The sequence below is a fragment of the Marasmius oreades genome, chromosome 1 (assembly GCF_018924745.1).
Source record: "Marasmius oreades isolate 03SP1 chromosome 1, whole genome shotgun sequence".
Taxonomy (NCBI): Eukaryota; Fungi; Basidiomycota; class Agaricomycetes; order Agaricales; family Marasmiaceae; genus Marasmius; species Marasmius oreades.
This window is the reverse complement of record NC_057323.1, coordinates 1817670-1831436: the sequence shown is the minus strand read 5'-3', so window position 1 is coordinate 1831436 and position 13767 is coordinate 1817670. Positions and strand designations below refer to the sequence as shown.

At 47.4% G+C, this 13767-nt stretch overlaps 6 protein-coding genes across 7 annotated transcripts; 2 read left to right on the top strand and 4 right to left on the bottom strand.

Annotated features, from left to right (window-relative positions):
• Positions 1-351: 351 nt before the first annotated feature.
• Positions 352-1344, bottom strand: NSA2 (Ribosome biogenesis protein; the record flags this gene model as incomplete). Its single annotated transcript, XM_043146377.1, has 5 exons — positions 352-359; positions 413-631; positions 689-1173; positions 1225-1292; positions 1342-1344. 5 exons carry the CDS (start codon positions 1342-1344, stop codon positions 352-354), a joined length of 783 nt encoding a protein of 260 aa, XP_043015079.1.
• Positions 1345-2241: 897 nt separating this feature from the next.
• On the bottom strand, positions 2242-2787 carry E1B28_000531 (uncharacterized protein; the record flags this gene model as incomplete). The annotated part of the gene is made up of 2 exons (XM_043146376.1): positions 2242-2311; positions 2375-2787. The coding sequence occupies 2 exons, from the start codon at positions 2785-2787 to the stop codon at positions 2242-2244; spliced, it is 483 nt and encodes a 160-aa protein (XP_043015078.1).
• Positions 2788-2931: 144 nt separating this feature from the next.
• E1B28_000530 (uncharacterized protein) lies at positions 2932-6515 on the top strand. The gene is made up of 14 exons (XM_043146375.1): positions 2932-3777; positions 3828-3977; positions 4034-4076; positions 4142-4315; positions 4374-4492; positions 4544-4557; positions 4609-4753; positions 4802-4903; positions 4958-5324; positions 5383-5441; positions 5497-5899; positions 5963-6108; positions 6169-6271; positions 6323-6515. Exons 1-14 carry the CDS (start codon positions 2977-2979, stop codon positions 6382-6384), a joined length of 2688 nt encoding a protein of 895 aa, XP_043015077.1. The 5' UTR covers positions 2932-2976; the 3' UTR covers positions 6385-6515.
• On the bottom strand, positions 6516-8596 carry E1B28_000529 (uncharacterized protein). The gene is made up of 7 exons (XM_043146374.1): positions 8371-8596; positions 8240-8322; positions 8135-8184; positions 7987-8081; positions 7440-7921; positions 7170-7377; positions 6516-7114 (listed from the first exon to the last, which is right to left on the bottom strand). Exons 1-7 carry the CDS (start codon positions 8557-8559, stop codon positions 6686-6688), a joined length of 1536 nt encoding a protein of 511 aa, XP_043015076.1. The 5' UTR covers positions 8560-8596; the 3' UTR covers positions 6516-6685.
• A 958-nt stretch (positions 8597-9554) lies between these two features.
• STR11_1 (Phenylalanine ammonia-lyase str11) lies at positions 9555-12356 on the top strand. 2 transcript variants are annotated; one of them, XM_043146373.1, is made up of 10 exons: positions 9555-9713; positions 9761-9963; positions 10017-10167; positions 10220-10273; positions 10327-10415; positions 10470-11012; positions 11078-11405; positions 11465-11556; positions 11610-12130; positions 12194-12356. In XM_043146373.1, exons 1-10 carry the CDS (start codon positions 9580-9582, stop codon positions 12314-12316), a joined length of 2238 nt encoding a protein of 745 aa, XP_043015075.1. In that variant the 5' UTR covers positions 9555-9579; the 3' UTR covers positions 12317-12356. The 2 variants fall into 2 exon arrangements, with proteins under 2 accessions (XP_043015075.1, XP_043015074.1); XM_043146372.1 differs by having other exon boundaries at positions 9761-10167.
• A 107-nt stretch (positions 12357-12463) lies between these two features.
• E1B28_000527 (uncharacterized protein) lies at positions 12464-13758 on the bottom strand (the record flags this gene model as incomplete). The annotated part of the gene is made up of 7 exons (XM_043146371.1): positions 13603-13758; positions 13446-13549; positions 13290-13389; positions 13193-13228; positions 13097-13137; positions 12874-13045; positions 12464-12817 (listed from the first exon to the last, which is right to left on the bottom strand). Exons 1-7 carry the CDS (start codon positions 13693-13695, stop codon positions 12464-12466), a joined length of 900 nt encoding a protein of 299 aa, XP_043015073.1. The 5' UTR covers positions 13696-13758.
• Between the last annotated feature and the right edge of the window lie 9 nt (positions 13759-13767).

The following is a 13767-nucleotide window of genomic DNA, read 5'->3' as shown; positions in this document are numbered from 1 at the left end:
ACGCTATCGAGGCCCCTTTCAGGTCCGTATTGGGAAAAGGCAATTTTGGGTTGGTATATGGCAAGAATGTAGCTGCAATTGGGACCAAATGAGGGTTGAATGAGTTCCAACAATGCATTGTAAAGCAGCTACAATGTTTTAAAGCATAGCGTAATCAATTTTTTCGATTTGGTTCAAGATCCACCCACCTACTGGCCATGGTGACATTTTCCAACCATAAATTATAAAAGGCGGAAATGGGCCAATTTTGGAACCGGCCATCCATTCTCACCGTCACGCCACCTACACGGTTTGGCGCCGTACTACGCAATATATTGATATTGATACAAAAGTCATAAGAAAATCAAAGCATTAAACAACTGGAAACAAGAGTCAGTGAAAAATCAGATATCGGGGATGAAAAGGAGCGTACGGAGAACAGCGTTGATGCAACCATCGTTCTCGGGGTTGTTGGTAATCTGCGCGTATTTACCAAAAACAACTTTTCCCCCTGTGGTCACCATGCCTAGCTCAGAGACGTTCACTTCTATAACAGTTCCTTTTGTCATGACGCCAAGTTGTGTGTACATGGGCGATTGGGGATTCTTTTTGACACCGAGAATCTGAAGTTGAAAGGTGGCCTTTAGGTCGGCTACAGATATGATTTTTTAGATTGGGTTTCAGAAGATCCAGCTGCTTCAAGACATACGATGTGTGACGTTTGCCTTTTTGTATCGTAACGCCATGGGCCTCACAAACCTCTCCATTTTTGGCGGTTTCCTTGTGAATCCCTCCCCGACAAATGTTGCTTTTGTGACCATCCGCTTCCATGATTTACTCTTGCTTTTCCCTGTCTTCATGACTTTGAACATCTCGTCCTCTGCTATCCCGCGAACCTTCGGTAGGGGAACAGCATACTTGGCCGCTTTGTCTTTCCGCTTCTGCTTAATGGCGCTCGACAACGCCTTTGCATCTTTTTGACCTTCACGATCGAGCAGATAGGTGGGCAATGCACCGTCGGGAACAGTGGACGAGTCCGCCTGTTTGACATTTCGCTCGTCATGGGCTTTGAGAGTTTTCTTGAGCTGAACTTTTTCTGCATGTCGTTTCGCGTGAAGAAGTTTAGCCTTAATACCGAAGGCTTTTTGGGCGACGGCCGATGAGCGGTGAGCTGAACGAGCCTCACGCTTGCGTCTAATCGAAAAAGTTTGTCATTCTTCAGGAGAAGTGAGGTCAACTACGTACTTTTTTTCGAAGTAATCTAACCGTCTTCCATGCCGCTTTATATGTTCCTCAATATACTCGTTTTGAGGCTGTCGAGAGTGAGTAGAGGGAAACGGAGGACTGATGCAACGAGCATACCATGATGAATGAAAGGAAGCTGAGGGCAGACGAGAATTTTCACACGATCGAGGTAGCTTCTTCCAACTGACCCTCAAGTTGATCAGTGCCTAAATGCTAATGGCGAACACGCTCGACTCAGGCGCTACCTATTCAAATAGAGATCTCGCGGACCATCATGAAGATGAAGAGCAACCCTGGAAATAGCCATCGAAGAAGTAACGGGAGGACTAGTCATGCTGCATTCAAGATTTGAATGCCGAAGCCACTCGAACCCCGATTCCACTGTAGCGATAGTTGTTCCACGTCGTATAATCAACATTGTCTGTTTCCTAGGCACCGTCGGGAACATATTTATTTTGCAGTTATCGTAACGCAACATGCGGCGCTCATCGACTTGCAGAAGCTGCAGTCGCGTTGATAAGCGCAACAAAACAAGAAAGCGAGAGGGTACTAGGGCAATCTAAAATCATCGTGCGTCCCATATAAACAGTGCTACTCAAATTCAAGTAATGCATAATGATTTTAGGACGACAAGCACATTGACTTGCAGTTAGATAATGCTTCAATCTCAAAATCACGCTTGATGCGGTCCGGCATTGAAATATTGAATTTCCGGGCAACAAGATGAGAATGGCCGACTACGCTATTTGAGGAGAATATGGGTCGTTTTGAACGAAGCACGGGACGATCGGAGAACCCATCGCAGCAGCCTCATCTGCTCTCAGCTAGCCTGGCAAGCCCGGCTCGTTACGGAAGAAGATAGTCGTTCTACCTTGCTCTCAGCTTTGTTGGCGCCGAAGTCAAGTGACCACGATACTTCAAAGAAGCCAAACGCGCACGGAACAATGAAGCGAACTCTGTGTGTTTTTCGTTGTACAGGTATTGTTACATTATGATTGGGAGTCCAGACCCTAAAACTCAGTACTTCGTGGCTAGCAAGTTCCCACCGTGGATCAGCATCACGAACGTGGAGACGGAAGCCGAAAAGCTAATCCATCGTTCCGGCACATTAGCTCCGAAACACCGAATACTGTGGGGAAAAAAAACTCACAAGAATATAGATCTAAGCGTGCCGTTCCCTTGTAGATACGCCCACTTATAGGCGACACGACAGAGGAACCACACACTATGGTAGGCGTTCTGATATTCAGGCTTCACTCCAGCCAACCAACTGACGAGACTCGCCACTACGTATAAGGGCATGTTTTCTGCCAGATTAGCAGCGGCTCCTTTGGCTCTGGTAATTTTGACGAGCTTCTCTGGGGGGACCACCCCTTTCTCATGTTCTGCACGAGAGAGAAGGCTCGCCGGGTCGTCGTTGTTCTTCCCAAGGAGAGGACCATAGTACTGCCGAGGAGTAGCCACAAAGTTGAGACCGTAGGTCAGTATTAGGGAGAGAATGGGAGCGGGTGGGAGACCAAAGGGCCGCAAAGTAGAGAAGATGCCAGCTTGGGTCGTAGACATGGTGGGGTATTGGAGTCAAGTAGTCCAAAGACTCAAAAAGCCTCCCAAGTACTAAGTACTAATTTCCGGCTATCCGGGAAACGATGTCCCTGCCACGTTCAAATTTTCCCACAGCTACCAGAGCAAGTCCGGCCCGTCCGGCACGTCTGAAGGGGTAGTGTCGCTATATTATACTTGGACTTTTCTTTCATGATGCCTAATAGCGAGCCCAGCCTGACGGACTGCGTTCTCGGTCCTCCACTGTCAACAATCAACCGACGTCAACGCCTTCTCCGCATTGACAGTGCTATTTCGACTCCTGCTTCCACCCAAGCTGATACATCGGGTGAAACGGATCCCCTGCATCCGAATGCAACTAGAAATCATTCAGATACTTATGGAACCATCTCTCATTTCAAAAAGCCGCTATCTCGAAGAAGCACCTCATCTATACTCCAATCCCCAGCATCCTCAACATTTGACCTCAGGAACTCTCGACTTTCGCTACGCCCCATTTCGGCTTACGATGCCCCTTTGGATTCGAGGAATGATGACATGTCTGCCCATTTGGATGCAAAAATCAACGGCATCCGAGTCTGGTACTCCTCATTCACATCCATCGATTGGCTGCACGACGCTATTAAAGATTCCACCCGGTTTTCAAAACTGAGAAGAGGAAAGTCGTGGAGGTCCCGTTTACGTCTTGCCTTTGACAAGAGTTTGGGCTGGATTATTGTCACCGTTGTCGGCTTTCTGACGGCCATCATTGCCTTCCTCGTTGTACGCAGTGAGCAACTGTTGTTTGATTTCAAAGAGGGTTATTGTACGAGGGGATGGTATCTCGCACGACGATTTTGCTGCCCTCAAGCGGACGAGGTTGCTGCTGTGTTTTCAAGCAAGGCAACGCAAGATGTGTGCCTCTCGTGGAGGACTTGGTCTGAGGTGTTGAAGCGGAAGGATGGTGAAGCCGGAAGCGAGTTTCTAGAATATATTTCATATACAGCAATTGCGGTAAGTTCGCGATATACTTCGACAAATACCTCTACTAATCCTTCGCATAGCTCACTCTTGCGCTGACCTCATGCCTTCTGACGATATATCTCACTAATTCAACGACTTTTGTGACCCGTAAAGAGTCTGGCGTTTTGTCTCCTGAATTTGATCCGAGCACTCCTAATGGAGCCGCCCCAAGACGCAAGGTCATGTTCTATGTGAGAACGTTCACCCATTCACTTTATTGTATGTGATTCCGTTAAACTTCTATCAGGCTGCTGGGAGTGGAATCCCCGAAGTCAAGACCATACTTTCCGGTTCGTTGTGCGGCCTATCAAAAAGCCAAATTATAAAAGTTAAAGGACACTTAATTCGTTTCTAGGTTTCGTGATTCACGGCTACCTTGGAGGTCGCACTCTATTCACCAAGTCGGTGGGCTTAGCTCTCTCTGTAGCTTCTGGGCTGTCTCTCGGCAAAGAAGGTCCATTCGTACACATCGCCAGCTGTGTAGGAAATATCGTCAGTAGATTCCACAGTAAATATGAGAACAACGAAGGTAAATTTCATAGCGCTCCGCGAAGGTATTCACTTATTCACTTATTCTTTCAAATCAGCCAAGCGTCGCGAAATTCTCAGTGCTGCGTGTGCCGCAGGTGTTGCTGTAGCTTTTGGTGCCCCTATCGGTGGTACCCTCTTCAGTTTGGAAGAGGTTTCTTACTTTTTCCCGCCCAAAGTAAGCATTTATATGAATCTCATTCTAGTTATATTAATGCACACTTCATAGGTTATGTGGAGGAGGTGATTTTATTCCGATATTCGTCGTACCATCAGTAACAAATTTCTGCTTAGCTTCTTCTGTGCCATGGTCGCTGCTATCACTTTGAAGATGCTCGATCCGTTTGGGACAGGAAAGCTAGTTCTATTGCAAGTTACTTACGAGAAAGATTGGCACGCATACGAGCTACTGCCCTTCCTCCTGCTTGGTGTATTCGGAGTAAGCATGCCTATTCATAGCCGTTTCATCTCCTGACGTTGTTCTCAGGGTGTTTATGGTGCTTACTTCTCAAAATTGAACATCAGATGGAGTCGTTATGTTCGCAGCGGCACCTGGCTAAGATCTCACCCCATTGCTGAGGTTCTCCTGGTAAGACATCTCATTGTCCTCCCCCGCACTGAGAGTGATACACATGATTCTTAGGTTACGCTATTGACAACAATGCTTTGTTTTCTCAATCCTTACACCCGTATGGGAGGAACCGAACTCGTTTATAGCCTTTTTGCCGAGTGTCGAACTGGATCAACAAACACCCATGCCGGCCTTTGCATTGTCGACCCAGGCTCGCTTGACCATGTCATGCCTGTCGTTAACGCACTTCTCATTGCTTTAGCAGTTAAAGGCGGTTTAACCGTAATTACATTTGGCATCAAACTGCCTGCTGGGATTTTCATACCTACTCTTGGCGTAGGTGCGCTTGCAGGTCGTGTCTTTGGTATCTGGATGCGCTACTGGCAATACCAGCGTCCAGAGACTCCGATATTCAAAGCTTGTGGAGGAGATTTGGATTGTAAGCCGATAAGAGGTACCTCTCCTTTTCACCACTGATTGACTGGCCATGAACGCAGGTATCATCCCCGGATTGTATGCCATGGTAGGAGCAGCTGCAACTCTGTCCGGTGTTACCGTAAGTTATAACATTCGTAGACCGCTGTTTCCGACAAATAACCCGAGCTTTCTAGAGAACCACGGTCTCCCTGGCTGTTATCATGTTCGAACTCACAGATACCTTGACCTATGCTGTTCCCGTCATGCTTGCTGTGCTTGTCGCCAAGACGGTTGCCGATGCACTCGAACCCAAGGGCATTTATGATCTTGTCATTGACCTTCAGCAGCTACCTTACCTCGAAGCTAAGCACGAGTATGTTTGGGGAGATTTTTCAATCGAAAATGTCACGGTCCGCGACGTTGAAGTCATTCGGCTTGACCGTCCTAACACAGTGAAATCCCTCAGGGACCAGCTGCAAGTGTTAGCCTCGTTCTGTAATGACGATAGTGGATTTCCAATCCTCAAGAAGAACGCTCACGATGATAGAATGAGGATGACTGGGTATATTGGTGCTAATGAACTGGAGCATGCTCTCAGTATGTATTTTCATCCTCCTGGAACTTTTTGTTAGAAATAAACATGGTTCAATCGTTCTCTAGGCCTCGTTGCTGACGAAGGAGATGAAGAGGTCCATTTCGCTCATCATGCCCGTCGGGGAAGGATTGCTTCTTCTTCTTTCTCGTCTTTATTGGAAAGCGCTCAAGATGGGTTGGATCTCTTTGATTTCAGTATTTATATGGATCAGGTTGGTCGTTAGGATTTATATTCCTCGTCCCCCGTACATTGGATTCTGATCAAACTATAGGCCCCTCTTACCGTACAATCTAATTCTCCATTGCAAATGGTCCACCAATTCTTCGTTAAACTTGGTGCTCGCTATGTCGTGGTAACGGATACCGATGGGTTTTGTGAGTGCGAACTATTTGTTTTTCTTCCGCTTCTTACGAACCCTCTCACAGATGAAGGTGTCATCGATAAGAAGAGGTGGCTCGCTATGTTGAGCGGATTGGAAGAGAAATAACGATATTGACATGCATGGGGAGACACTTAATCATAAACGGAACGACAGGATGCCGTAGGACAACTTCTACTTTCTTAATTCTTGGTACTTAGCAAGTAATTTATTGACCGTAATTTGGATCTGTAACGACCTGTTCTTGTGTTGTCGAATGATAACAACATGGTATCCTTCCTTGGCGTATTACCACTGTGTGGATCGCTAATGTGTAGGTATGCACAAAAAAAATATTACTGTAATCATCTACGTTCAGTCTCTGTCCAACTCTTCCTCCCCATCCCTGCTAGATCAAGATATGTGCCCATCACGTTCTGTCATCTTCCATCAAACCCCTGCCTTCCTCTCCATGGGTAGCAACTCGGGAACCACTCGCTCGTCGTGCTGAACCCGTTGACACACCGAGAGGATGCTGATGGTGATCAATGTCCTCGTCCTCTCCATCACCATCACCCTCATCACCACCACCATTATCCTCTCCATCACCCACCGTCCAGAGAACCTCTCGTTCACCGTCTTCTCCTGCAGACCCCCCGTCTGAATTGCTCTGAGCCATCTTGGCCCCCTTCATCTTGTTGTTACCGCGTGCAGGCACGCCTAGTGTGACGGGCTTGATAGATCCTGGTTCGGGTTTCTTGTGGGTCAAAAGCACAACTCCCGATATGAGGATCATGATGGAAGTGAATATAAGGAACAGCGCCCAAGATTTGTAGGCGTCAACGTCGTCGTTGAAAATCTGACCCAACATGAGTATTCGGGACCATGTGTGTATGGAAATTGACATAACGTACCAATGAGTTCAAGAAACCGGTCGCAGTATAGACTCCATAAAAAACGGGTACTACCAGAGTCGAATCATAGACCTTCAAGCCTCGGTTCAAACACACAATTTGCAGCACCGCGGTGCATACCAAAAGTATGATGGTAAAGATTGGCGCTGGATGCCCGAATTGATTTCCGGGATTTTCATGGCTCAGCGATCCAGATAAGAGCTTGACCCTACATGAGTTTGGTTTAGTATTGACAGCTCTTGACACCACCAGAACAACGGGAGGACTCACGTAGCTTTTGCAAACACCAAAGTACCACCCGCTAAACCGCCACCACAGCAAGCCCAACCAATACCTAGAGTCCACGCGATCGCTTTATCACCCTTTGGAGCGGTCCAAGTTTCTAATAGCTGGCTGGTCTTGATGGACGCGTTGGCCCAAAACTGTTTCACCTTGAGCCAAGTTTTCTTAACAATGCTTGCGCCGCCTCCGTTCAGTTGCGGTGAGTTGGCATCATTATTACGTGTAGAGGATGGGTAGCCAGCAAAAGGAACAGCGCTTATGTCCGAACGTGCGGCGAGGATTGCATCGAGTTTTGTTGTGAAGAGAAGAAGGAGAAAGAGGGCGAAGGACATGAGAAAGAAGTAAAGAAGCCAGCCTCCTCTATTCCAGAGATACGTGAGACGACCGACGTCAGTCTCGCTGGCAAGTCCGCTGTTGATAGACCCAAACGCGACGATGCCGATTACTCCGAGGATGACAACGATGGTACCCTAAATGAAGACAGAGGAATTGGTAGGCGTTTGTAAATTCTGAGACATCGTGGACTGATTCCTACGTAGATATCCGTGCTCGTCACCGGTGTTCCTACGAGAAAACGAGCAAATAGAAAATTGAAAACAAGTGATGTGGAGCCGAGCGGAGCGACATATTCTGGGGAGAAATCAGCATAATGATGTGGGATCTGTAGGAGGAATCAAACGGACCAGCACGCATGTACTCGAGAGCCAGAGTACTTCCAATTAGTTGAGATAATCTAATATTAAGGAGGTGGATTCGAGTTTGCGTTGAGTGAAAGGTAGTCGACGCACATGTAGAGTAACATTCCTAATAACCATAGCGGGCGTAACCAATCTTTTCTCCTTGAGGCTTTAGGTATAGAACTTGTTCTGACCTGGAAAAGGTATTCGGTATAGTTATTGATTCTTCTAAAAGGGCTTACATGATCTAATTTTGTGAGATTAAGACCTGCAGCGTTTAGAATGGATGCTAGCAATATAATTGCGAGGCCAATAATAAAAGCGACGACGGGATTCCCATGGCGAGGAGGTGGTGCGGGATCATCTCGTCGTCCAAGGACAACGAGTTCTGAGAAATGGAATGGAACTAGGTGCAGATTATGGCCATCCATGCAATTCTAGAGGTAGAGTAAGAGAGAAAGGAGCAACTCTTACGTCGGTGTCATGTGACTATCCTTACCCGTGATTTGCGGAGAAGCCCGAGTGACCCCGTTAGGCCAAGCTGAGTTCCGAACAGCCCGTCTGGAGGGTAATGTTGTAAACGTACGTCGCCGTGTCGACCGAACAACTCAGCTCTCTGCAGCTTATCTTTCTGAATTACGGCATGCACTAGCCGGCCGCCGCCATTCAGATGCCGCAGGTCCTGAGCTACATACTCCAAGGACAGAAAACGCCTACAGAAATATCTACTGTAGAGTGGGACTGTAGAGTAGTACTCCAAGGGCGTCGACGTCGTCGGCAACGTCACTGCCGCAAATCAGACATGTTGTGCCTTTGTGTATTTCTGATACCAAAAGGTGCCTCAAAAAGTTTTGACGTACATTATGGCTCTTCCACCGTCGCAGATACGGACTCAACGTTCTACAACGAGTGTCTATCTGACCTGCTTGACAGACACGCCAACGCACATGGTCACGTCCTTTCTCGATGGCTATATTTGAAAAACGTTTATCGTCACCGAACCGAGATGGTGAGGATTTCTGGAGATCTCGGAAGGATCTTGAACGCAACTCGACTTTTGCCTGTTTTCTTCTCTTTTTTGTTTGATACACCATCTATGAGCGGGTCTTAGTGAGTATTCGATTAGCCGTCCGGTCTCAGAGGCTGTTTTTGATACCCAGAGGACGAAAGAACAAAGTGGTCAATGACGATGCATTCAGGTTGTAGGCTCACAACTTATGCAACACTTCTTTCGGGAGGATCTTGGAACCAATGAAAAGATCATACCCGGCACTACGGTACTTCTGTTGAGAAAACGAGGTGTCAAGGGGTTACTTATCTACTCGGACGGGCTCAAGTTGGCTCGCTTTCGATCATAGACGGATCTAAGCCGGTCCCCAAGTATAAAAGCCTAAAGCCCCTCTCGCCAATCTATATCTCTTTCACCCACCACTTTCGTCGTCACTGTGTTCATGGTCCCTACCGATGTCAGCAACAACCTTGGCCAGCCTATGAAAGGCTCACCCGCCGTGCTTTCCTCTTCTCAGCAACCATCCACTCTCCTCGCCAAATTCATCGAAAGCAACAGGGAGCTCGAAGTCTACAAGTATGTATGGTCATGCTGCTTCTGACTGAAACTTACACGCGATTCAGGACAGGAAAGACCCCAGTCAGGGTCGATGGCTCTACTTTATCCATTGCCGCTGTAGCTGCCGCCGCCAGGTATAATGTCAAGGTCGAGCTCGACAACTCGCCCACCATCAAGTCACTTGTCCTCAAGAGCCGCGCCGTTATTGCTGATAAAGTCGAAAGTGGCGCAAGTGTTTATGGTCTATCAACTGGCTTTGGTGGCAGCGGTCAGCTCAAATCAGTCTTTTGTGTATGACCTTTGAGCTCACACATAATCCAGCGGACACCAGAACCGATCAACCCCTGCTTCTCGGCAAAGCCCTCCTCCAACATCAGCACACTGGTGTTTTGCCCTCTTCCTTCAAAGCTCTTGAGCTTCTCCCCCTCTCGGATCCTGTCGCATCGACCAGTATGCCCGAGTCGTGGGTTCGGTAAGTCATCATTTGATGTTTCCATCTCTTTCTTTAACTGACATTAGAATAGAGGCGCAATGTTGATTCGCCTGAACTCACTCATTCGTGGTCACTCCGGTGTGAGGTAAGATCCAATTCAGGTTTCTAAATGCGTTTTGTTGACATGAGCCTATCCAGGTGGGAACTACTCGAAAAGATCCAGCAAATTATGAACGCCAACATCACTCCGTTCGTTCCCCTACGTGGCAGTATCTCGGCCTCTGGTGGTAAGTCTCATTTCCAGTAAATACGAAATTCACTCACAGCAACGACCTCTCCAGATTTATCACCTCTCTCATATATCGCTGGAACTATCATTGGTAACCCCTCGATCCGGGTATTTGATGGACCTGCAGCTATGGGTGCTCGTACCATACGACCTTCGAACAAAGCATTAGCCGATCACGATATTCAGCCTATGCCCCTTGCTTCCAAGGAGCCTCTGGGTATTGTCAACGGCACCGCGTTTTCGGCGTCTGTCGCTGCTTTAGCCCTCAATGAGGCGGTCCACCTCGCCCTTCTTAGTCAAGTTTGTACGGCAATGGGCACCGAAGCCCTTAGTGGCACGCGAGCAAACTATGACCCCTTCATCCATGCCATTGCCCGTCCTCATCCCGGTCAGGTTGAGTTCGCCAATAATGTCTGGAATCTACTTGACGGTAGTAAACTGGCTCACCTTGGCGAAGAAGAGGTATCCCTTCAAGATGACAAGTATTCTTTACGACAAGATCGATACCCGCTCCGTACTTCCCCTCAATTCATTGGACCACAAATTGAAGACCTTTTGTCGGCTCTCTCCGCCGTCACACAAGAGTGTAACTCGAGTATGTTTGCATTATCGCTTTTGGCATAACTTAGGTCGCTTACCTTTCCTTTTTTTCTTCTTTAGCTACCGATAACCCACTAATCGATGGAGAGACAGGTGAAATCCACCACGGTGGCAACTTCCAGGCTATGGCTGTCACCAATGCTATGGAGAAAACTAGACTCGCCCTACACCACATTGGGAAGCTCATCTTCGCTCAAAGTACCGAACTCGTCAACCCAGCGATGAATCGAGGCCTCCCTCCGTCATTAGCGGCTTCTGATCCCTCTCTCAACTATCACACTAAGGGAGCCGATATCGCAACGGCGGCATACGTTGCGGAGCTGGGCCACTTGGCAAACCCCGTCTCGACCCATGTCCAGTCTGCCGAAATGCACAATCAAGCTGTCAAGTAGGTCGACATTTCTCTGTCTTTGTGAGTTTTGGGAACACTGACGCCCGTTAAACTAGCTCGTTGGCGCTCGTGTCTGCAAGAGCCACTATCAGCTCACTTGAAGTCCTCTCTCTCCTGACATCCACCTACCTCTACATTCTTTGCCAAGGTACGTCAATCTGACATCATAAGTACGCTGTTTACTCATGTGAGATCTACCAGCTTTGGATTTACGTGTCCTCCGCGTCGATTTCGACGAAGGCTTTGAGCGAATTGTCGCTGATGAGCTCAGACTTGTCTTCCGTTCTCACTTGGACGCTTCAAGACAGTCTATGTTCGGTTCGAAAGCCCTCAAAATAATGTTCCAGACGCTCGACCAGACTTCCACAATGGACGTTGCAGATCAAATGAGCGCAGCAGCGGCGTCCAGCGTCCCCATTCTGACAGAGCTTTTCCTGCAGACGGGTAGCGACGGCCCAGGATTGTTGTCATCTATCAGCACTTTCCGTTCGAATGTTGCCTCGAGGGCTACAACACTCATGAACGAACTCCGAAAGGTCTATCTGTCCGGCGAACGTGGTCCTGCACCTGCTTCACCCCATCTCGGCAAGACCAAGATGATTTACGAGTACATTCGTGTTGGTCTCGGGGTAAAGATGCACGGATTGGAGAACTTTAATTCGTTCTCAAGTGAGATGGGTGAAAATGATACGATTGGACAGCAGATTTCAACTATTCACGAGGTAATGCCCCTGATCCCATTGAGCATCGAGCGATATGACTGACCGTCTCTTTTACGATAATAGGCGATCCGTGATGGCAAGATGCAAAAAGCAGTTTTAAATTTGTTCTCTGGCCTTGGCACTCAGACTTTCCACAACGTCGGTCAACCATATCAGAGGCTACCTCGTGTCCACACTCGTCTATAGAAAACCAAACTTGTATCGCGATACCTGAATACCTACCGCTTGGAGAATCATTGTCTCCTGTATCATCATGTGTAACTTCTACATCTAGAGTTTTGTAATTTGGCAACGAAATTCGATAAATTACTGTACTCTAGTTTTTTTCATTGTTCAGTTCAGATCAAGCTCGATATCCCAAGGTTCCGAGGGTGCGCGACCTCTATCGCCATCAAGCTCTTGGGATTCTATATCCCAGGGGGGACTGTCGACTTGAGCTAAGGTCTCTTTTTCCTTCCCTTTGCCCTTCTCTTGACTACGAGTAGAGACATCCGTTTCCATTATCTGGTTGTTGTTCAACAATTCCGTATCCTTGGCCTGAAATGCTAACATCGGTGCGAGAGTATCTGTAGCATGATTGCGGAAAGGCTTTTCAAATGCGTTTTTGATATTCTTCACTTTCACCTGTCCAAAACCTGGCAGATTGGAAAGTTGTTCTGTATTGGCTTTTGCGATGGCGGCAACGCTCTAGACAAGGATGGATGAAAAATAAAGTTGCGATGGAAGGAGAGAAAAGGGAGTACCCCAAAAGACGAACGTAGTGTTTCGACGTCGGTCTTGTTCACTCTACTGATACCTGTTAGGGATGTACGGAGCATTGAATTGTAGTCTTTGTCAACGCGTTCTTTGATGAGTGTCGGCGGTTTGAATTCAAACTGCTTGAAGGTGGCGAGGTAATGTCCAGCTTCTTCAGGGCTAAGAGAAATTCTCAGATTGCCGAGAAGAGGTAGAGATCGGTTTGCTCACGAAAAAGCTACGATGATTGTAATTTCGTTGATCAAGCAAACCTAGGGTTTTGACAATAAATTAATCGAGCTTTTGGGTCATTAGGAGTCCCCGTACCTTGGTTAATTCTCGTATAGGGTCTTTATGCTGTGTCTGTTTGGAAAGAGAAAGTGAGTGATCGCAAAGTCGAAGTGTGACTGAATAAGAAATTCACGACGTCGCATAGGAGCAAAAGAATTCGAAGACCGTAGTTGTGTCCAAGCTTTTCGATGCGAGTATATATATATTCTGGATGTAGCCGATGATATTTCAAGCTGTAATTAGGGCAATGTTCAGACGAAGAGCGACAAGGACCCGTCAATGTATTCACCTAAGGTACAGTACACCAGTTGTTCGTCCAACCTGATAATCCGCTACGATATCACCGTATTCTGTTCCAACATTCTTGACGTGTTCAAGAATGGGATTTCCCCTCTGTTCAAAGGATACCTCAAAATTATGTATGTAGAGCTGGAGAAGATTCGCACCTGAAGAGGATTCAGGATGATGTTTCTGCCAGTTCCAGGGACGACAACGGGAGGCCCTGATGATTTTGTTGGGTTGAGAGGTTGAGGTGGCATTCCAAATGCTTTTCATTCATGTCACTAGAGAACTATGGTGTGACCGTGGTCGGGAACAAACATGGGACTCGG

Bases quoted from the DNA above. Each gene is read 5' to 3' on its own strand.
- E1B28_000530 (XM_043146375.1), top strand. From the start codon at position 2,977: ATGATGCCTAATAGCGAGCCCAGCCTGACGGACTGCGTTCTCGGTCCT. The intron at 4,316-4,373 runs GTAAATTTCATA...CTTTCAAATCAG, and splicing joins TAAATATGAGAACAACGAAG to CCAAGCGTCGCGAAATTCTC. The intron at 6,272-6,322 runs GTGAGTGCGAAC...ACCCTCTCACAG, and splicing joins AACGGATACCGATGGGTTTT to ATGAAGGTGTCATCGATAAG.
- STR11_1 (XM_043146373.1), top strand. From the start codon at position 9,580: ATGGTCCCTACCGATGTCAGCAACAACCTTGGCCAGCCTATGAAAGGC. The intron at 10,416-10,469 runs GTAAGTCTCATT...CGACCTCTCCAG, and splicing joins CAGTATCTCGGCCTCTGGTG to ATTTATCACCTCTCTCATAT. The intron at 11,557-11,609 runs GTACGTCAATCT...GAGATCTACCAG, and splicing joins CCTCTACATTCTTTGCCAAG to CTTTGGATTTACGTGTCCTC.
- E1B28_000529 (XM_043146374.1), bottom strand. From the start codon at position 8,559: ATGGATGGCCATAATCTGCACCTAGTTCCATTCCATTTCTCAGAACTC. The intron at 8,082-8,134 runs GTCCGTTTGATT...ATTTCTCCCCAG, and splicing joins TCTCGAGTACATGCGTGCTG to AATATGTCGCTCCGCTCGGC. The intron at 7,922-7,986 runs GTAGGAATCAGT...GTCTTCATTTAG, and splicing joins TGACGAGCACGGATATCTAC to GGTACCATCGTTGTCATCCT.